The 22,660-nt window shown below is 46.3% G+C and overlaps 1 protein-coding gene across 1 annotated transcript in view; it reads left to right on the forward strand.

Annotated features, from left to right (window-relative positions):
• Positions 1 to 8,381: 8,381 nt before the first annotated feature.
• The window catches only part of LOC144592365 (neuromedin-K receptor-like), a 43,331-nt gene continuing 29,052 nt past the window's right edge, over positions 8,382 to 22,660 (forward strand). Inside the window, exon 1 of the mRNA XM_078396920.1 lies at positions 8,382 to 8,773. Coding sequence (XP_078253046.1) covers positions 8,382 to 8,773 — 392 coding nt within the window. The remainder of the gene's footprint in view (positions 8,774 to 22,660) is intronic.

Raw genomic sequence — 22,660 nt, forward strand, 5'->3', positions numbered from 1 at the left:
TGGGTAGGGGGGAGGGAGGGAGGGGGACCTCCCCTTTTCCCAGTACCCCTCTTTCCCCGTTGGGCCCGTCCTCATAGGGTTTCCATTGTAACCGGGAGGAGGGGAGGGCGGGAAGGGGGAGGGAGGGAGGAGGGAGGTGTGGAGGGAGGAGGGGAGGGGAGGGAGGGGGGAGGGGAGGTAGGGGGGAGGGGGAGGGAGAGGGGAGGGGGGAGGGGGGAGGGAGGGGGACCTCCCCTTTTCCCAGTACTCCTCTTTCCCCGTTGGGCCCGTCCTCGTAGGGTTTCCATTGTAACCGGGAGGAGGGGAGGGAGGGAAGGGGGAGGGAGGGAGGAGGGAGGTGTGGAGGGATGAGGGGAGGGGAGGGGGAAGGGGGGGAGGGGGGAGTGAGGGGGTAGGGGTGAGGGGGAGGGAGGGAGGGGGAGAGGGGAGGGGGGGTAGGGGGGAGGGGGAGGGAGGGGGGAGGGAGGGGGGAGAGGGGGGAGGGGAGAGGGGGGAGAGGAGAGGGGAGAGAGGGGAGGAGGAGAGGGGGGAGAGGAGAGGGGAGAGGAGAGGGGAGAGGAGAGGGGAGAGGGGGGAGAGGAGAGGGGGGAGAGGAGAGGGGGGGAGAGAGGAGAGGAGAGGGGGGAGAGAGGAGAGGGGCCTATTTTACTTTAAAATAAACAGCATCCTTTGTTGAAAAAGAAATTAAAGTTATCTATAGAGCAGCAACTTATGTCTTTGTTATAAATGAAATTAAACTTATGTGAAATAAATGTTCTTTTGTTAAAAAAGAAAGTAAACTTATCTATGAAATCTCTGTCTTTTATCTTTTTTTTAAAATAAAATTAAATGCAATGGAAATCTCGTACCGTTTAAAATAAAAGTAATTTTTCTGTTGGAAATGATAAGAAACTTATCTATAAATATTCTTTCTGTATTTGGATTAAACTGCCCTCCTGAGCGATGCTGGAGCCTGTCCTCAACCAGCAGCAGCACGGTGGACTGTTGGTTACGGCAGTTGGTGTCAGTTCAAATCAACTGCTCCACCCACATCGAGTGTGAGGTTGGAGCCAATCACTGCACCCCACGTAGAGACCCAGCCAATCGGGCGCTAACAGGGAGGGTGGAGCCAATCACTGCACCCCACGTACAGACCCAGCCAATCGGGTGCTAACAGGGATGGTGGAGCCAATCACTGTACCCCACGTAAAGACCCAACCAATCGGGCGCTAACAGGGAGGGTGAAACCCAATGAAAAAAAACGCGTTTTTACTTTAAAATAAACAGCGGGGGGAAGGGAGGGGGAGGGGGGAGGGAAGGGGGAGAGGAGAGGGGGGGAGAGGAGAGGGGGGGAGAGGAGAGGGGGGGAGAGGAGAGGGGGGGAGAGGAGAGGGGGGGAGAGGAGAGGGGGGAGAGGAGGGGGGGGAGAGGAGGGGGGGGAGAGGAGGGGGGGAGAGGAGGGGGGGAGGAAGGGGGCAGAGGTGGGGGGAAGGGGAGGGAGAGGGGAGGGGGGAGGGGAGGGGAGGGGGTGGGAGGGAGGGGGGAAGGGGGAGGGGGACCTCCCCTTTTCCCAGTACCCCTCTTTCCCCATTGGGCCTGTCCTCGTAGGGTTTCCATTGTAACCGGGAGGAGGGGAGGGAGGGAGGGAGGAGGGAGGTGTGGAGGGAGGAGGGGAGGGGGAGGGAGGGGGGGAGGGGAGGGGGGAAGGGGGGGAGGGGGGAGTGAGGGGGTAGGGGTGAGGGGGAGGGAGGGGGGAGGGAGGGGGAGAGGAGGGAGGGGGAGAGGGGAGGGGGGGTAGGGGGGTAGGGGGAGGGAGGGGGAGGGAGGGGGATGGGAGGGGGAAGGGGGGAGGGAGGGGGCTCTCCCCTTTTCCCAGTACCACTCTTTCCCCGTTGGGCCCGTCCTCGTAGGGTTTCCATTGTAACCGGGAGGAGGGGAGGGAGGGAAGGGGGAGGGAGGGAGGAGGGAGGTGTGGAGGGAGGAGGGGAGGGGGAAGGGGAGGGGGGAAGGGGGGAGGGGGGAGTGAGGGGGTAGGGGTGAGGGGGAGGGAGGGGGGAGGGAGGGGGGAGGGAGGGGGAGGGAGGGGGAGAGGGGAGGGGGGGGTAGGGGGGGAGGGGGAGGGAGGGGGAGGGAGAGGGGAGGGGAGGGGAGGGGGGAGGGGGTGGGAGGGAGGGGGGAAGGGGGAGGGGGACCTCCCCTTTTCCCAGTACCCCTCTTTCCCCATTGGGCCCGTCCTCGTAGGGTTTCCATTGTAACCGGGAGGAGGGGAGGGAGGGAGGGAGGAGGGAGGTGTGGAGGGAGGAGGGGAGGGGGAGGGAGGGGGGGAGGGGAGGGGGGAAGGGGGGGAGGGGGGAGTGAGGGGGTAGGGGTGAGGGGGAGGGAGGGGGGAGGGAGGGGGAGAGGAGGGAGGGGGAGAGGGGAGGGGGGGTAGGGGGGTAGGGGGAGGGAGGGGGAGGGAGGGGGATGGGAGGGGGAAGGGGGGAAGGGGAGGGAGGGGGAGGTAGGGGAGGGGGAGGGGGGAAGGGGAGGGAGGGGCACAGGGGCATTGTGACGTCACACGCTGAATACCACGGGGGGGGGGGAAGGGGGGTCTGCTCGAGTTCATTTCACAGGGGCATTGTGACATCACAATGAAGAATAAATCCGCAGCGCAGCGCCCCCCTTCTGTCAAAACTTCGATAAATCAGGGGGGGCAGCACTTTTAAACCTCTGTAACTTAAAAAATATGCGTCCGAATTAAATAAAAATATCATTTTCCAGCAGCGAACCGCATGCTGATTAAGGCGGTACAAAAATCGTGGCGCTACGGTTCACCGTTTTGCCGGAATTGCCGTATTCAGCCGACATCAGTGGAATATATATATATAGATACAACATCTGAGTTTTAATAGTATATAGATAGATAGATAATGAACTCAATCAGATTAATGAGATACAATTTAATTTAACAAATCTATGCCGATTCTTGGTTATGTGTTCATCTTTCTCTAGATCCCATCCCAAAATGTCTTCTATCCATTCCCTCCACAAAATACTGCTTGACCTGTTGAGTTCCACCAGCACTTTGTGATTTGCTCAAGATTCCAGCATCAAGTTTTGCATGTCCAAGTGCCTATTAATCTTCTCACAGATTAGTCTTAAAATTTTCAACAACCAGTGTAAGGCTGAGTGGCTAATTTGTCCCTTTCCCCCATTTTTGAACCATGGTGCAAATATGCAAGATCCTCCATGCTTCTGGCACACCTCCTAAATCCAAAAGGGATTGTAAGACCAAGTCAAAGCCTCCTCTATCTCCAGCACCACTTCCTTCTGTAACAGAGGGTGAAACCCATCCAGACATTTCAACTTTGGCCCTTCAAAGTGCTTTTAACCTGTCCTCTTTCTTTGTTACAGCTTATTTTACTGTGATATTATTTGAAACTAGCTCAATGACAAAGTTGGATGCAAAGTACTTATTTGGTACATCAGCCATGTCCTCTACCTTTGTGTGAGCGTCATATTTTGGTGCAATGTTTGCTGTTTTAATTTTCATTCTTTTATCTGAATTGACAGGTCAGAGGATCATATTTTACTTTTTTATGATGACTCTCATATTTATTAAATGTGCATTTATATTTAGTATTAATTTATCTGTGTAGTTATGTCTGAATAGCTCCTAAAAATAAAATCTGCTTATAACACTAAATAAATTTGATGTGAAAGAATATCGCATCAATAGAGATGAATTAACCCTTCTCACAATAATGGAGATATTAGCGACTTGTAACAGCTGATAATAGTGATATTAAACCACAGCTAGGACTCTATTGTTTTCAATATAAACTAATGCCTTAGGGGCTCTAACAGGACTGGGCAAGCAGTCCTAAATGGAGACTTTATTTTCCAAGGAGCAGTCATTAAATAATGGTATGCAGCTGTACTCCAAGATCCTCTCTGGATCATACACTATTCTTACGTTGAAATGTACCACCTTTCTTTAATCACCATTTGATCAAAAGAACCCACTTCACAGCACCACCTACAAAATAAAGCTTATAACTGTTGTTTCAAGGGTAATTAGGGTAGACCAGTAAAAGTGTAGGGCTTTCCAATAATGTCAACATCTCACACAAGAGTCTTAAAGACAGGTTCATCAGCCTCCAATGCAACTTCAGGGTAGAATCCACACAGTGCAGACTCGAAACAATTTCACAAATAAAGAAGATGAAGAGTTAATTCCTGTCAGGATTTTAAAAGGAAGAGGAATGGACATCAGGAAACCCTCAGCCTTGTAAATCTAGACAGGGTTATTTTAACACCTAAGTTTAGCAACATCTCACCAGTTTACTTCCTGTGGGAATTACTCAGGAGATTGAAGAGATGACGTCAAACCTCTACAGGTAGAGAACATTCTGACTGGTCACATCACGGCCTATAATTTGAACACACAGAAGTGAAGGACCTACAGAGGGTGGTAGATACTGCTCAGTGCATCACAGGTACTGACCTCCCCACCTTCAAAGTGATCTATAGGAGGTGTAGCTTTAAAAGCCAGCCAATATCATCGCAGACTCTTTTCATAGCCACCATCGGGGAAAAGGTTCAGGAGCTTGAGAACCATTACTTCCGAACCACCCTGCAAAAGCCTAACCACAAATCTACCCAGCACTTCTGTACTACTAAGGTTTCACTACATATTTTGGCTTGCACTATTATGGCCTGGTTTACCTAGAATCGCTGACAATTGCTTGCATATTTATTTGTTCTGTTGTTGCATTAATGTGCCCGTAGAGCTGCAGGAAACCGAATTTAATTGTTCCGGTCCCAATTGATATGATAATTAAATACTCTTGAACTCTTGATATCTTGTAAAGATGGGAAATTCAAGAGGTAGAGACAAGATCTTTAAAAATATGTATCTTTGATTAATTCTCTTCCATCCAGGGTTAGCATGAGGCGAATACTATAGTAATTTATCTGCACAGACCCGAGTTAAAATTAATGTACTGATGATGTAAATCCTTTCATTGTTGAAAGCAGGCCATTCTTACCACCTGCTTGTTAGAGCAGCTTCACATTGTTAGAGTTAGATAACTCCGGGACAGGTTTTTAAGCAAAAGAGTAATGAATAGAAATTATTAACAAAAAATAGACATGCGCGGCCAGTAACTCCATAATGTTCTCAATTGGTTTCAGTTCCCGTACCAGAGCACATGCAGCACGCTCCTCCCTCCCCACCTTGAAATGTACCTTTTGGTACAGCAAGGGCCATGAAACTCATTGTTATGAAATGGGCAAGTGGTCTGAGGAGGCATGATTAGTGCTGGAAGAATACCTAAATAACATTAATAAGGCCCAAAGTAACATTTTGGGCTTTCTACCTCAAATGTCAATTGCCTCTACTTCCCGGGGAGACTGAGGAAATTCAGCATGAGTCCAAGGACTCTTACATACTTCTTCAGATGCACCATTGAAAGCATACTGTTGGCTTGCATCACAGGTTGGTTTGGGAATAGCGCTGCCCAAGATTGCAAAAAATTGAAGAGAGTTGTAGATGTAGCCCAGTCCATCACACAGGCCACATTTCCAAAATTGACTTCATCGGCACTGGAGGCATGAAAAGGTATGGCTCTGATTTGTTCTGTACCTTTTCATACCTCGAGTTTCCCTTTCCCCAGACTTTCAGTCTAAAGAGTCTTGACCAAAAACGTAATCTAATCCTTTTGTCCAGAGAAGGATTAGTGTGCAAAATTAGAGCACATGGGGTAGGGTATTGACAAGGATAGAGAACTGGTTGGCAGACAGGAAGCAAAGAGTAGGAACTAACGGGTCCTTTTCAGAATGGCAGGCAGTGACTAGTGGGGTGCCGCAAGGCTCAGTGCTGGGACCCCAGTTATTTATAATATATATTAACGATTTAGACAAGGAAATTAAATGTGACATATCCAAGTTTGCAGATGACACAAAGCTGGGTGGCAGTGTGAGCTGCGAGGAGGATGCTACAAGGCTGCAGGGTGACTTGGATAGGTTGGAAGAGTGGGCAGATGCATGGCAGATGCAGTATAATGTGGATAAATGTGAGGTTACCCACTTTGGTAGCAAGAACAGAAAGGCAGATTATTATCTGAATGGAGTCAGATTAGGTAAAGGGGAGGGTGTGTGACCTGGGTGTGCTTATACATCAGTCACTGAAAGTAAGCATGCAGGTTGCAGGCAGTGAAGAAAGCTAATGGCATGTTGGCCTTCATTGCGAGAGGATTTGAGTTTAGGAGCAAGGAGATCCAACTGCAGTTGTATAGGCCCCTGCTGAGACTGCACCTGGAGTATTGTGTGCAATTTTGGTCTCCTAATTTGAGGAAGGACATTGTCGCCATTGAGGGAGTGCAGCATATGTTCACCAGGTTAATTCCCGGGATGGCAGGACTGACATATGATGAAAGAATGGGTCGACTAGGCTTGTATTCACTGGAATTTAGAAGGATGAGAGGGAATCTTATAGAAACATATAAAATTCTTAAAGGATTGGACAGGCTAGATGCAGGAATGTTCCCGATGGTGGGGAGCCCAGAACCAGGGGTCACAGTTTAAAAATACAGGGTAGGCCATTTAAAAGGCAGTGGAGGCCGATTCACTGGATGCATTCAAAAGAGAGTTAGATAGAGCTCTTAGGGCTAGCAGAATCAAGGGGTATTGGGAGAAGGCAGGGACGGGGTACTGATTGTGGATGATCACATTGAATAGCGGTGCTGGCTCGAAGGGTCGAATGGCCTACTCCTGCACCTATTGTCTATGTATCTCAGAGGCACCTGGGTGAAAAGTCTTGTCATTGTAACAGATACAGTATGAGAGATGGAGCAATTGCGATAATGGAGTGGTGTTTTCCCAGGAGGCCGGATGGGAGGATGTACCGTTGAGAGAGTGTGCAGGCTTGTAATAGATGTTGAGTGTGTGAAATTGACATTCACCTCCAGGGCAACTTGCTCCTCCAATAATACTCTATGTTCATTTACCTTGCTTTTCAACAAAGAATTGTTCGGGGGGAATTCAGAACAGAGGCAGCCTGTGCTCCCACCATCCCCTTGCAACTTGACCTCGGGTAATGTCCTTGTGGAGTTTGCGCGTTCCCCCAGAGACCAAGTGGATCTCCTCCACGAATACCAGTTTCCTCCCATGTCCTAAAGCCTGTGGTCTGGTTAATTGACTTGTGTAAAGTACGTCACTGCAGGTTAATGGTTAAAGAGAATAAAGAGGACCAATGTGAATTCTTCCGTGGCACCGATGTATTCTCAAATAACATCATGCAATCTGACTGTTCGGGAGTGAAAGAATAACCTTTTCAGCAAAAGATAATGAGATCGCGGCACTCACTCCATCCAAACGGCGTGTCTGCGGCGAAACGTTGAGCTTTCAGGATTGAGTTTGATAGCGGAATAGCGAGCAAAGACAGGGACATTTATTTCTGGAGGAACCCAGCGGGCAGGTAGCGCCCGTAGAAAGAAGATGCATGCAATGTTTCAGGTCGGATCCCTTCTTCAGGTCGGGTCCCTTCTCGACCCAAAATGTCCCGACCTTCCCTCCACAGATGCTGCTTGAGCCGCTGAGTTCCTCCAGCACTTTGTGTTTTGCTCATGATCCCAGCATCTGGTGTGTCCGAAATGGTCCCAGGTCTTGATTGTCCATGGTCATGGAGTGGTGGAGTAGCCGGCTGGTCACAACGTTCACATGTGAAGAGCAACATCGAACTTTGATTGAAGTACAATATCGAAATCACCAATACCCACAGGTGAGCCTGGCGTGGGGTCTCAACCCGGAAATCACCAATACCCACAGGTGAGCCTGGCGTGGGGTCTCAACCCGGAAATCACCAATACCCACAGGTGAGCCTGGCGTGGGGTCTCAACCCGGAAATCACCAATACCCACAGGTGAGCCTGGCGTGGGGTCTCAACCCGAAAAAAAGATCAATGTTGAGGGAATGCATCCGAACGTCTTTTCGTGCCGTGAGATGTCGCAGGGTGAAGAGGCGAGGAGTATCCACGCATCAAGAGCCGCCACTTCGACGGCACAGCGACCCACGCTGCTCAACACACTCCTTTCAATATCCGAAATAAATGCCGATTCTTTCCTGCTGGGACTGTCCGGATCTTTGTCATGGATGTTCAATCCTTCGCTCAATCGGCGCAACAGGTCCCGGACAAAACTCGCCTCCTCCCCGCCTCTCTGGTCCGCAACGCCCTGCCTGCCGGGGGCGGGGAGCCGCTGCACTCAGCCTATCCTCCCTGTCTGATTGCATCAAGCGATTCACCACTGACCCGCCCCACAGAGATTAAAAGTCGCGGGAGCTGCCCGTGTGCTGGTGTGTGTGTTCAGCAGCTGTCGTGGGGAGCTCGGTTGTCCACCCCTGGAGATCAGTGCCACCACAAGATGAGCACACTGACGCCCAATGTCACCAGTACGTGGGGGAACGAGAGCCAGAGGCGACCATCCCCGGGCAACCAGTTCATCCAGCCCAGCTGGCAGATCGCGCTGTGGTCCATCACCTACGGCTCTGTGGTGGCCGTGGCCGTCTTCGGCAACCTGGTCGTCATCTGGGTCATCCTGGCGCACAAGAGAATGCGCACGGTCACTAACTACTTTCTGGTCAACCTCGCCTTCTCCGACGCCTCCGTGGCTGCCTTCAACACCTTGGTCAATTTCATTTACGCCGTCCACAACGACTGGTACTTCGGAGAGACTTACTGCCGCTTCCACAACTTCTTCCCCATCGCCGCCGTGTTCGCCAGCATCTACTCCATGACGGCCATCGCCGTAGACAGGTAATGCCGCACCCCACCTCTCCCAGGGTCAGCCCCAAAGGTCGGGACCCCCACTCTGTGTCAACCCATCAGCTGGAGATCTAGAGTGGCCTCTCCAGCCCCAGTCCACTGGGCAAACTGTCTGCATCGCCGTTACCCCCGGGCCCCTTCCTGCCGGTCCCCTGGATCCGTCACAAACCATGAAACAGGTCCACCGGTCAACCAAAGGTAGGTGGGATGGGGAAAGGTAGACAAAAATCGCCCACAAAAGCATTTGCTGGGGGCAACATTGGATCCAATTTGGGTTTGTGGTTGCCCCAAATGGCACTGGCATTTCAGTTAGTTCTATAACTGTCGAGATGTTGACAATCCCTATTTCAAATGGTTAAAACCTGCACTTTATAAGAGTAATTGGGGAGAAATAAGTAGTTTTTAAATGTTTTAGTGGATGGCGCAACTGGTGTGCCCATGTTTACAGAAGCACAGAGTGACGAGCCGCTTAAAACCCTGAGTGTTGAACAAGGAACTCTTTGCCACAAAGGGTTACTGATGCAGAGTAAAGGGACTTTCAAAAAGGTGTTCAATAAAGATTCCTAAACTGTAATCTGTAATCCCACCCTCCCACACATTGCCTAAAACCCCGGAGCAGAAAGTAGCCTTGACGAACGCGCAGCGGACCGACGGTCGGGTAGTTCAGGATCCTGTTGATCTCGGGGATCCCAGCACAGTGTCCGATCTACAAGCCCCCCGTTTGTAACTTTTACCTTTTTCTCGGATGGCCCGATTCTCCCGGAAAATCGTGATGAATGTTACAAATCGCCCCGCAAACCGGCGCCTTTCCAGCTCGCTGAGTGGGTGAAGATGGTGCGGGGCAGCTGTGGGCCGGGTGGTTCTGACCACCTCTGCTGTCCGTGTGGAGTTAGCATCTTCTCCCCGGCGTAGGTGGGTCGACGAATCGGGGCGGAGTTCATGGGCAGGCGAGTTGGTCGCAGGAAAGGTTGGGTGGACCTTCGGTAGGTGGAATGTAATCGCGTCAGGTATGTGGTGATGCATGTAGCCCATCACACCGGTAGTCTCCCCACTATCGATTCCATCTACACTTCATGCTGCGTCAGCCAATACAACCAAGGACCTTCACGCAAATGCACTTCACGCAAATCAGTCAGTAAAATCAAGGACCTTCCTCACCCCACCCGTTCCCTCATCTCCCCTCGCCAGTCAGGCAGAAGATACTAAAGCATGAAAGCACACAACACCAGGTTCAGGACAGCCTCTTCCTCATTGTTATCAGACAACTGAACGGTCTTCACTGAACTGAACTACAGCTAGAGCAGTCCCAATCTTCCAACTCCAGCTCGGTGTGACCGCGTTCTTCCAAACTACCTCACTGCAGAACTTATGACTTGTAAGTCCCAAAATGACGTTGATTTGAAGCATCTAAATGTAAATATATTATTTTATGGACATCCAAAAGGAAAGTGGTCTATACAGGTTTCTTGAAAAAGGATGCTGAGTTAATCTGGAATAAAAACAGAATATGGTGGAAATGTTCAGCATGTCAGTAGCCTCTGTGAAAGGACAGAAACCTTGGGGCATTACAGCAGCCCATTTCTGTCATAAACCAGACAAGCTGATTATCTGAAATTGGGTTCAGTTTTGTATCCCAAGGACTGTCATGTGTGGAGATGGAAAATGAGCTCCTCAAACTTGCCTTAGCATTGTCAGATTAGTGTAGGAGGCCACTTACTGATCAGAATGGGGGGTGGAACAGAGGAACCAAGTGGCAAAGAGTTGGAAGCTCAGATTCACCCTTGCTATTTGAATAGAAGTACCTGTGAAGTGTGTCTCCCAGGCTGTGGTTGGTTTCACGAATGCAGAGCAGGCTGTAGTTTGAGCACAGAAGAGCACATATATCACTATTTCACCTGAAAGGAGTTTTGGTCTTGGGGTGGTGGGTGTTGCATCTTCTGTGGTCATATGGGATGGTGCTGAGAGACAGTGGTTGTTGGCACAATACAATACAATATATCTTTATTGTCATTGTACAGGGGTACAACGAGATTGTTAATCCGACTTCCATACGATGCAATAAATTAATTAGCTAATCAACAGAAATTTAGACAACACAGAGAAACAAAATTTGAAACAGTTAAGACAGAATAAAGTGCAAATAGGTCTGTGCCGGGTCGCTGTGCGACGTGACCATCTGACTCAGCAGGACCGGTTCAGAGCAGCTATGGCCCTGGGGATGAAGCTGTTCCTGAGTCTGGAGGTGCGGGCGTAGAAGGCCTTGTAGCGTCTGCCAGATGGTAGAAGTTCGAACAGACTATTGCAGGGGTGTGAGGAGTCTTTATGAATGCTGGTGGCTTTCCTGAGGCATCGTGTATTGTAGATGCCCTCCAAGGCTGGTAGCTGTGTCCTGATGGAGAAGTATTGGGCGGCACAATGGCGCAGCAGTAGAGTTGCTGCCTTACAGTGCCAGAGACCATTGATCCTTACCGTGGGTGTTGTTTGTACAGATTTGTACGTTGTCTCCGTGACTGCATGGGTTTTCCCCCAGTGCTCCAGTTCCCTCCCATACTCCAAAGACAAAGAAGGTTTGTAGTTTAAGTGGCTTCTATAAATTGTCCCCAGTGTGTAGGATAGTTTTAGTGTACAAGGCGATCGCTGGTGAGCGCGGACTCAGTGGGCCAAAGGGCCTGTTTCCGTGCTGTATCTCTAAACTAAACTAAAGTAAGAGTGAAACAGGGAGTTGAGGGATTAGATTGTTAAAAGCGGACGATGTATAAAGAGAGTTGATACGAGTACCGAGGGAAATATACTTGTGGTATATTAAATTACAGCTCATTGTAGTATGATCATCGTTTGAAAGCAAAACAAAGTGGCTGTAATCTCCACTGGAGTAATAGTTATTTTGAGCAATGAAAGTTGGAAAAAAAACTTTAGTTATTAAAGAGGAAACAGATTTACCAAATGATGAATTGATGGTTAAGAGAAAGGTTATAAAGTGGTGTTGGAAGGAACTGCAGATGCTGGTTTAAGCCAAAGATAGACACAAAATGTTGGAGTAACTCAGCAGGTCAGACAGCATCTCTGGAGAAAAGGAATAGGTGATGTTTCCGATCAAGACCCTTCTTCAGACATTGTTTAGTAAGGTGTTTAAAGTAATTAAACTGATCCAACAAACTCTATTTGAGAAAACCCCAAACAATGAAGTGATTATAAAACTAGTACTAGGCCATTAAGGAGCCATTTTAAAGCAATTTTCACCCAAAAGACACTGGAATAAATTCTCTCCTCTCAGAGGTCATAGTCCTGGAGTTATACAACATGGAATCAGGCCCTTTGGCCCAACCCAATTATGCTGTCTAAATTGTCTAACCATTTTAGTCCCACTTACTTGTGTCTGGTCCTTAACCAGAAGGCTGTGAATATTGCAACAATTGGAGATGGAAAGATAGACAGATTTCAGGTGGAGGTGCGTGATATGAAAGGATCTGATACAAATTAATGGAGTGATGGTACACACAAGGAGTCTTGAGGAAGAATTAGTTTCACCCAGGGAAATGGTTGAAATCTTTGTGAGCGATTGGTGAAGGCAGTACTGTTGCAATATTTAAGGAGTATTTTGATGAGGAATTGAAATATCATGGGATAGAATATTACAAGCCAAATGTTGAAAATTAAGATTTGTAGATGTGAGTACTTGTAGTTAGCACAGACATAGTAGGGCAAAGTGACTTATCAGCCTTGACATAACTGTATGTGTGTAAGTGTCCCAGCACTTCCCTCCATATGTTCCAAGGAAGTTGTGTTATGATTGGTGACACAGTTTTGATGGGATGGTTTGCAGCTATTAAGATAGCTCACTATCAGTAAACAGAGATGGGAGCGTGGTAATTACATTCTTTGCATGTGGTGCCATAATTGCTTCTGGTTTCATATAATTTGTTTTTGAACACTGGCTCGGAATATCCTGCTTCATGTTTAGCTGCGGGCTTGGCAGAATAGGCTGTTAAATTATGCAACATGACATTGCAATAATGGGAATAATCTCACTTTATCTCCTGCCTGTGAAATTTCCAAATGTAGAATTTCCAAGATAAACAGGATTATAACGGTAAGAAAGTAACTTTTGAGCAATAATCTATAATGCACTTAAAGTAAACTGAACAGTAGTTGGTCGGCAGAGTTTGCAATTACACAAACAGTCAATGTACTTGTATTCAGTGGAAAGTTGCCATAACAGTTCACAATAATAATTTGACAGAGGCGATCTCAACTTGTGATCAAAAGGATGCAATTAACATCGGTTATTTAATGTAATTTATCCTTTAAATTTTATATTGTAAAATAAATATCACAGCTATAATAGTTGTATTATTTATTTTGAATCTGGGGAATAAACATAAAATGATCTGCATCTGGGAAGGACCTTTGAGAAGAAATTCGCAAGCATGAAGCAGTTCCAATATAAGAGAACAATTAGTTTAACAAATGATATCTCTCTATTAACTGAGTGCGACAGAGAAGGAAAGGGATCATTGAGTACGTTGTTTTTTGGCATGAATTACTGTGACTGTGAATTAGCTCCCGTAGACTTGGTGTTTTAAAACTGTCAAGGTACAAGTCTTAAATCGTATCCTGAATACTTCAACAAACACAGAGCTGTATATCATTACTATGTGTGGTTGGAGGGGTAAGGAGCAGTTTCCAAATTTGCAGCAAAATAACAGATGTCCCTATTAATCCCTTGCTATCTTTCTGTTAAGGCACAGTATATTCTGTCGACCTATCTTTGCTACTTTTATATACCACTTCACTTTAGGTTGTCCTGGATTTTTTGTTAAAACTATACAATGACAACATTCACCACTGATGTTGAAGAAAGCTGCCACAAAATTACAACAATTCACTTCCCCGTTTATAACATTGGTTGCTGTGGGACATTAAATCCTTGGTCTCCACCATCACCGACACAGCCATAGTGCCTGAAGAATTATCAGACTGAAACCAGGGAATACTCATTTTAATTAATATTTTAAATATTATATAGAAAGCAAAATAAGACCTGGAATGCATACAGTTTAAAATATTAAATGAAATAGCATTTTCACATTTAACTATTCTTTGAAGCATTTAAGGAGAAAATTGCAATTAAAAAATGTGTTATTGCATCTTTTGTGGGCAATGAATTGTTAATCCATAATTTTAACTTACTGACACATTTATTAACTTATTGAGACCTTACAGAAACATCCGAATTAGAAGAGGTATAGACTAGTTCCTTTAGCTTCACAATTCGCAACTCTTCAATCCTTTGTCTCACACCTTCCGTCTTTTCATCTCTGGCTCTTGTCCACCATCTGCCCATGTAAAACCACCTCTCACCACCGGGTGGCGCCAGCAATGGCTGCCTCGCCAACAGTCTGTCCCTTCCTTCTTTGTTATTTGACAGTATGTGTTAAATGTATGCTTTAGAGTTCTTTAGCTTGTTTTATGTGGGAGTTGAGGGGGAGGTTGGGAGAAACTTTTTTTAATCTCTTACCTCGACGGAGATGCGATTTTTCGTATCGTATCGTATCTCCGTCTGCACTGCGGCCTAACATCGACGAGTTGGCGGCCGTTTCTGGAGACCAACTTCGGGAGCTCCAACTGCGGGAGCCTGCAGGACTTAACATCGCCGAGCTGGTGATCCCTTTGCCAAGGATCGACCTCTGAGCTCTAACCGCGGGAGCCTGCGGACTTTTACATTGTGGAGCTCGCGGTCTCTGGTTAGAGACCGACTTCGGGAGCTCTAAGCTGCAGGAGCTTCGACCGCCATGACGCGGGATCTTCGATCGCTAGTCGCGGGAGCTTCGATCGTTCCGACTGCTGATGGTTCGACTGCCCCAACCGTGAGAGAATAAAGAGGAAGAGGATTAGACTTTGTTGCCTTCCATCACAGTGAGGAACGTGGGGAGTCTGCTGTGGTGGATGTTTATGTTAACTTTTATATAGTTGTGTTTCCTGTTGCTTCTTTTTCTGGCTGCATGGTAATTTGAATTTCACTGTACCTTCATTGGTACATGTGACAATAAGCTGACCTTGAGCTTGAACCTTCACCTGCAGCAACCTGTTTCCTTCCAGGCTTTGTCCTACCTCTCCTCTTCCAGCTTTTTCCTTCCTCCCATCACCCACCTCCCCCCCCCCCCCCATCTTACAATCAGTCTGAAGAAGGGTCCCGACCTGAAACTTCACCTATCCATGTTCTCTAGAGATGATGCCTGACCCGCTGAATCACTCCTTGTTTCTACCCAAAGTCTGTCCTTTAGAAAGATCATTGTGACTGATGTGAATGTTTTATCAATTCTTTTCTACGTGAGATAAGTTTGTGGATGACATACAAATTAGTGGTATAGTTCAGTGCATAGGCTAAAGATGACCAGAGGATCTTGATCAACTGCGCCAGTGAAGAAAAGCAAATGAGTACTAGGTATTGCATTTTGGTAAGACAAACCAGGGCAGGACTTGCCTGATAGATGGTAGATTCCTAAAGAGTGTTGGAGCGCAAAACACAAGTGACAGGTTTGTGAAGAAGGCTTTTGGCAGACTTGCCTTCATCAGTCAGAGTACTGAGTACAGCATATACTCCCTACCTATGTCCAAGGCACCTCGCACACTCTTCGCCTAAAAAGACTCTATCCCCTACTCCCAATTCCTCCGTCTACACCGCATCTGTGCCCAGGATAAGGTTTTCCATACCAGGGCATCGGAGATGTCCTCATTCTTTAGGAAACGGGGGTTCCCATCTTCCATTATAGACGAGGCTCTCACTAGGGTCTCCTCCATATCCCGTAGCTCTGCTCTTGCTCCCCCTCCCCCCATTCGTAACAAGGACAGAGTCCCCCTTGTCCTCGCCTTACACCCCATCAGCCGTCGCGCACAGCATATAATCCTCAAACATTTTCACCACCTCCAACAGGATCCCACTACTAGCCACATCCTCCCATCTCCACCCCTTTCTGCTTTCCGTAGCGACCATTCCCTCCGCAACTCCCTGGTCAACTCATTGCTTCCCACCCAAACCACCCCCTCCCCAGGTATTTTCCCCTGCACCCGCAGGAGATGCAACACCTGTCCCTTTACCTCTCCCCTCGACTCCATCCAAGGACCCCACAAGTCTTTTCAGGTGAGGCAGAGGTTCACTTGCACCTCCTGCAACCTCATCTATCGTATCCGCTGTTCCAGGTGTCAACTCCTGTACATCGGCGAGACCAAGCGCAGGCTCGGCGATCGTTTCGCTGAACACCTCCGCCCAGTCCGCCTTAACCAACCTGATCTCCCGGTGGCTCGGCACCTCAACTCCCCCTCCCAGTCCCAATCTGACCTTTCTGTCCTGGGCCTCCTCCATTGTTAGAGTGAGGCTCAGCGCAAATTGGAGGAACAGCACCTCATATTTCGCTTGGGTTGCTTACACCTCTCCAACTTCTCTAACTTCAAATAGCCCTTGCTTTCCCTCCCTCTCCATCCCCTCCCCCTTCCCAGTTCTCCCACCAGTCTTACTGTCTCTGACTACATTTTATCTCTGTCCCGCCCACTCCCCTGACATCAGTCTGAAGAAGGGTCACGACCCGAAACATCACCCATTCCTTCTCCCCAGAGATGAGTACAGCAGTTGGGATGTCATGTTGCAGCTGTAAAAGGCATTGATGAGACCACATTTGGCATGGTTTGTACAGTTCTGGTCACCCTTAGAAAAGGTTTTGGTGGGATATGGGCGGGGCGTAGGCAAATTGGGTCATCTCTGCTCGGCAACCTGGTTGGCATGGACAAATGGAGCTGAACAGCATGTATTGGTGCAGTTTAACTCTCTGATCCTATGACTGTTTCCATTGCAATAATATCCTTTCATTCACAATAAGGCTAATGCCGGGCACTATTTCCAATTAAGTCTCACCAAAGCATTACATTACAAGCACGATCTCCTGCTTTTGTATTTCATTGTCCTGAGCAACAAAAAATAGCATTGTATTAGCATTCTTAATTACTTGTTGTACCAGAATACCATCCTTTTGAACCCCATTGACAACCTTATCATTCCCCAACCCCAGACGGCCCGGTTTTACCTTCTCCCCAAAATCCATAAGCAGAGCTACCTTGGCAGACCCATTGTTTCTGTCTGTTCCTGCCACACTGAAATAATTTCCACATACATCAATTCCATCCTATCCCACCTGGTCCAATCTCCTCCCACCTATCTTCAAGACTCTTCACACGCCCTTTGTCTATTTAATGACTTTCAGTTTCCACTGACTCCATCAGAGGAGATAGATTATCGACTGGCATCTATTACAAACCTACTGACTCCCACAGCTATCTGGACCACACCTACTGGGTAGGTTGGGTTTGCTTTCATTGGAGTGGAGGTAACTGAGGTGCCGATGGAGGTATATGAAATTCTGAGTGGAAATGACAAGGTGAGTAATGAGAAATATCTCCATTGGCAGAAATGTCTAAAACCAGTGGGCATTGGCTAAGTAGAGTAAGAGGAATAGAGATAACTGAAGATTTTTCCACCCAAAGAGCGCTTGCAATCTGGAACAAGTTGCCTGATAGGATGGTGGGAGTAGTTACTCTCAGAACATTCATTTTTTTAGCACGTGGAAATGTAAGGCTGTGAACTAATAGAATTAGAATAAAAGGGTATGTCTGCAAGGACATGGTGGGCTGAAGGGCCTGTTTCTGTGCTGTGCAAAGCTACACTGTGCTTTTTTGTAGACAAAATATGCTCGCACTCGTATCATTTCTTGCTGTTGGCGTTTATTGTGGATTGTCATCCTCTACACTGTTTAAGCTGTTTAAGAGCTTAACTGCCAAAATTTAGTTAATACATTTTAATTTTTAAACTTTAGAATTTTTAATGCTACGAAAAGATTACTAACATTTTTAAAGTCTCGTTTTTAACCCTTTCGAGCCAGAAAAAGCACTGACCCTACAATCGGGCCTGTTTCCATGCTGCATCTTTCTTTTAAAAAAAGTTGAAGGACGGTCTCCCAGTTTAAGCAGCTGACTTAAGGAGCAGGAACGAGCACAGGCAGGAATAAGCTGACCGGTGCACCAGTCTCAGTGGAATTATTGCCAGCAAGCAGCATCGTCTGCTCCAATATCTACCTCCACCTTTGCCAAAGGTAACGGGTTTGAGGATATTTACGACCATAAAGTTAGGGAATTTCTGCTTTGGCTGTAAATTGATGATCCAGGTAGCAACTGCTGTACTTTTGAGTTTCTTTTTGTTCCCATATTTTTCCCTCTTGTTTGAATAGTATCAAGTTTGAAATCTGCTGTCCAGTTGGTGGAGAATATCTGGCAGCAGATTGATCACTAATCTGTTCAAATCCTTTTATCGACATTGTCGTGGAACCCTTTGTGTTTTTGATACAATTGACGTACAGGTATGTAGGTTAATTGGCTGGGTAAATGTAAAAATTGTCCCTAGTGGGTGTAGGATAGTGTTAATGTACGGGGATCACTGGGCGGCACGGACTTGGAGGGTCGAAAAGGCCTGTTTCCGGCTGTATATATATGATGATGATGATGGCTTTTAAAGTCATCTGGATGTGCTGATGTAGACTGGAAACAAATACTATTGTAGATGATTATCTTGGTTGTGGCTGAATGATAAGAGTACATGGAAAATTATGTTCAGCTAAATGGTGGAGCTGTTTAGTGGAGATCATCAATGGATGCAGATTGGCTAAAGAATGAGCCAACAGGAAGATGGCAAACTGTTACATGAGGCTGCAGTAGGATGACACCTAGACAAACTCGCCCATTCAAAGATAATGCACAACCTGTGAAGCAAACTTATGAGATTTTTTTAAATCCCCTAATGTTGAAAGGAAAGCAGTAAGTGCACTGCAGGTCAGTGACAGAATGTATACTCACCCCACATTGTCAAATGTGCACCATAGTGTATCCAATACAATTTTGATCAGATTTGGATTCATAGATTGATTTGAGGCTTAATTTGCAAATTCACAGACGACACCATCATAGTGAGCTGGATAACAAATAATGATAAGACGGAGTACAGGAAGGAGATTGAGAACCTCGTAACCTGGTATCAAGACAAACTAGATAGTGATCGACTTCAGGGAGCAAAGTGGTACACATACCCCAGTATACATTGACAGTGGTAAACTAGAAATGGTTGAAAGCTTCAAATTCCTAGGAGTAAATATCACCAGCAACCTGTCCTGGACTAGCCACATTGAAGCAATGGTCAAGAAAGCACATCAACGTCTCTAATTCCTTAGAAGGTTTAGGAAGTTCAGGATGTTCGGTGTGAAAATGCATACCTCCCGAATTGATGAGAGTTTCTTCCTAACTGTTGTCAGGCAACAGAACCATCCTATCACCAAATAGAAAGCGGTTCTGAGGCACCATCTGAGCTGCCATCTACCTCATTGGAGACCGCACTTTACTGGACTTTAGCATGCACTAAATGCTATTCCCTTTATCTTGTATTTGTACACAGTGGACGGCTTGATTGTAATCGCATATAGTCTTTCCACTGACTGGTTAGCATGCAACAAAAAAGCTTTTCACTGTACCTCAGTACATGTGACAATAAACTAAACTAAACTGGACCGTTTAGTGGTATTGGCATTCAGAAATAATTCAAAGGAAATGAATGCATTGTTTTTCAATACAGGTTCCTTGTAAAGGTTTATTAATATGTGGTCTGCAGAATTAAAAATGTAATTCATAAACATCAACGCCAAATCTCTTCTGTGCCTCTTTGAATCAGCCATAATGTTCTGCATCAATATTTTTGTTGCATTTTGCATTTCTACTAATGAAATCCTAACTTCCAGGTTTGAAGAAAATTGTCTGTCTGCTGATTATGATCTTTGTAAATCTCCTGAGAATGGATTCCATTCTAATAGGCCATAGTCATGGTAATAAACATTTTGGCACTTTGTCTACTGCATCTCTGCACATCCCTTTGCAACTGGATCTCCGGCTTCCACATCGGCAGACCTCCATCAGTATAAATTGGCAATAATGCTCCTTGCTGACCATCAGTACAGGAGCACTTCAAGGCTGCATGCTCATTATCCTGCTTTAGTCTCTCTATACCCATGACTGCGTATCCAGTCACTGCTCCAATGCTGTCCTTAAATTCACCAATCCTATCGTTGTTGGGTGAATAATGGGCAGCAAAGAGTCAACGTACAGAAAGTAAATTGATAACCTGAGTGAATGGTGCCAGAATAGCAATCTTAAATCTAATGTAAACAAGACCAATGAGCTGATTGCTGATTTTGCAAAAGGAAAACGGAAGATCCATGAACCTGAAGAAAGGCCACAGCATCAAGTTCCTGTAAGTGCATATCTCTGAAGATCTGTCCTGGGCCCAGCACATTCATGCAATCACAAAGAAAGCTCAACAATGGTTCCACTTCCTCAGAAGATTAAGATGATTCAGTATGTCACTGAATATTCTATCAAATGTGTCCAGGTGCACAATAGTGAGTATTCGGACTGGTTGCATCATGACTGTATTTGGTAACTCAAGCTGTCAAGAACAAAAGAGGCTGTAGAAGGTGGTGGGCTTCGCCTGGTCCATCACAGGTATTGACCTCCCCACCATCGAAGGGATCCACATGAAGTGTTGGCACATGAGGGCAGCTAATATCATCAAAGACCCACAACACCCTGGCCATACCCTCTTTTCACTGCTACTGTTAAGAAGAAGGATGGGGGCCTGAGAACTACTAAAGTCTGTTTACCTAGTATAGTTGATAATTTCTTGTTTTATTTACTGTATTTATTTGTTGTGCTTTTGCATTTAATGTCGCTGCAAAGGTGTAGCAAGTAAGATTTGGATTGTTCCATTCCCAGTGAATGTGGCAATTAAACATTCTTGCCTCTTAGTTTTCAATATTCTGTTTGATAGGGTTTTCCATCTTGGGGTATGCAACCCATTTTATTCTACTTTAAAAGTTGGGATCACTCCTGGTTTTAATCCAAACCATCCTTGAACTGACTGTATGGGAAAATTCCATTCAATTTGTGTCATTGGGAATAAGGCCATTTGGACCCAATACAATAAATTAAAGTTCAGGAACTTTTGTGGTCTCTATGGATTTACCACATCATTGTCACCAAATTGTAAAGTCTCGTGGTTCATTAAACATCATTTGCTTCAGGTAATTTGGATTTGGTGTTCAACCTCATCATTTGATGTAGGTGGCTCGTGATGCATTGCCTTCATTGTGTTTCACCAATTTAAAAATTTTGGTTGAGAGCCTGATGATACTTTAAAAATCAACTTTTCTCTGGCATACCAATTGTGTTCAAGTTGTTATTCATCACCCCATCTTAATTTATTTACATTTTTGTTTAAACATGCTTGACTTGACAATGGTTTTATTACTGATTTACAATTTCGTACACAACAAGACGATTTTGCAAAAAGGAAATCCAAGGAACTACATACAGATGCTGGTTTAAGACTTTGCAATTCTTGTCAAATTTGGATTTTCCCTGTGAAGGGAATGGAGAGGTGACATTTTGGGTTGGGACCATGTCTCAGACTGATTTTCGTATGGGGCAGAAAGCTGGAAATGAGATGGGGTGGGACAAAGCCTGGCAAGTGATAGATGGATATAGGTGATGGCGGTTTGACTATGGTGTCCATAATTGAATAATGGAAGACTTTGCTCTGCGCCCGTCATTCCTCTTTTCCAGCTTTCTCCCCTTATTACAATCGGTCTGCGGAAGGAAGCTGACCAGAAACGTTACCTGTCCATTCCCTCCACAGATGCTGTCTGACCTGATGAGCTATTCCAACTGTGCTTCCAGCATCTGCAGTTCCTTGTCCTTCCAATTTGTTGTCCTTTATCTATTTAAACATTTTTAGGAGACAATCCTTTTCTAGTTTTGATACTATTGTAGCATTTATATCAAGGAACTTTTTTAACTTCACCTGTTCTTTAATGAACATTAGTTGAGTAATTTCAAAACCTGCTGATATGGATTATGTGCTTTAAGAACACAGTTAAGAACTCATCTTCTGAGCAGGATTGCAGATAGAATGATGTATGTTGTATGTTGGGAAGATAAGAGCCACCAGGAACAGCGAGCGGCTTGTGTCTCCCCAAGTCCGATGCACAAATTCACACAGAAGTGGTTGGAGATTGCTGGGGTGCAGCTGACCCAAGGAAATTCACCAACATGAATCACTAACTCTGTTTCCCTGTGTTTTCCTGCAGTTCCCTGCCCTCGTGCGGTGGATAGTTTCCTCCCCTGCTTGGGTAACAAAGTGTGAGGTTCAGGGTTTTCAGAGCAACTTGTATTCCTATTGGCTGTTGTATACCAATTCTGGCAATGCCATTACTTTACATTTTGTCACCCGTGTTAATCCCTGTTTAATTTGGCTTAGAGATGCAGCATGGAAACAGGCTCTTCGGCTAACTGAGTTCATGACAACCATTGATCATGGTTGATGATAAACCATCACATATAGTTATATGTTATCCTACTTCCTAGACACTACAAGGGCAATTTACAGAGGCCAATTTAACCAACAAACTCACGTGTCTTAGGGATGTGAGAGAAATCTGGAGCACCCATTAGGAAACACACGCAGCCACAGGGAGAATGTGCAAACTCTGCGCAGTCAGCGTCGAAGGTCCGGATCGACCATTGGTCTCCGGCGCTGAGGCAGCAGCTCTACCAGCTCTATAACTGGAGAGGTGACATTTTGGGATGGACCCATCTTCAAACTGGTTGTGGTGATGGAGTGGGGGGAACCGAAAGTTGGAAGAGAGCCTTGCGGACAGGACAAAGAGAGACAGGACAAAGCCTTGCGAATAATAGGTGGATACAGGTGAGGGGGGGGGGGGGGGGGGGGGGGGG

Source organism: Rhinoraja longicauda, chromosome 3, assembly GCF_053455715.1.
Source record: "Rhinoraja longicauda isolate Sanriku21f chromosome 3, sRhiLon1.1, whole genome shotgun sequence".
NCBI classification, from domain to species: Eukaryota; Metazoa; Chordata; class Chondrichthyes; order Rajiformes; family Arhynchobatidae; genus Rhinoraja; species Rhinoraja longicauda.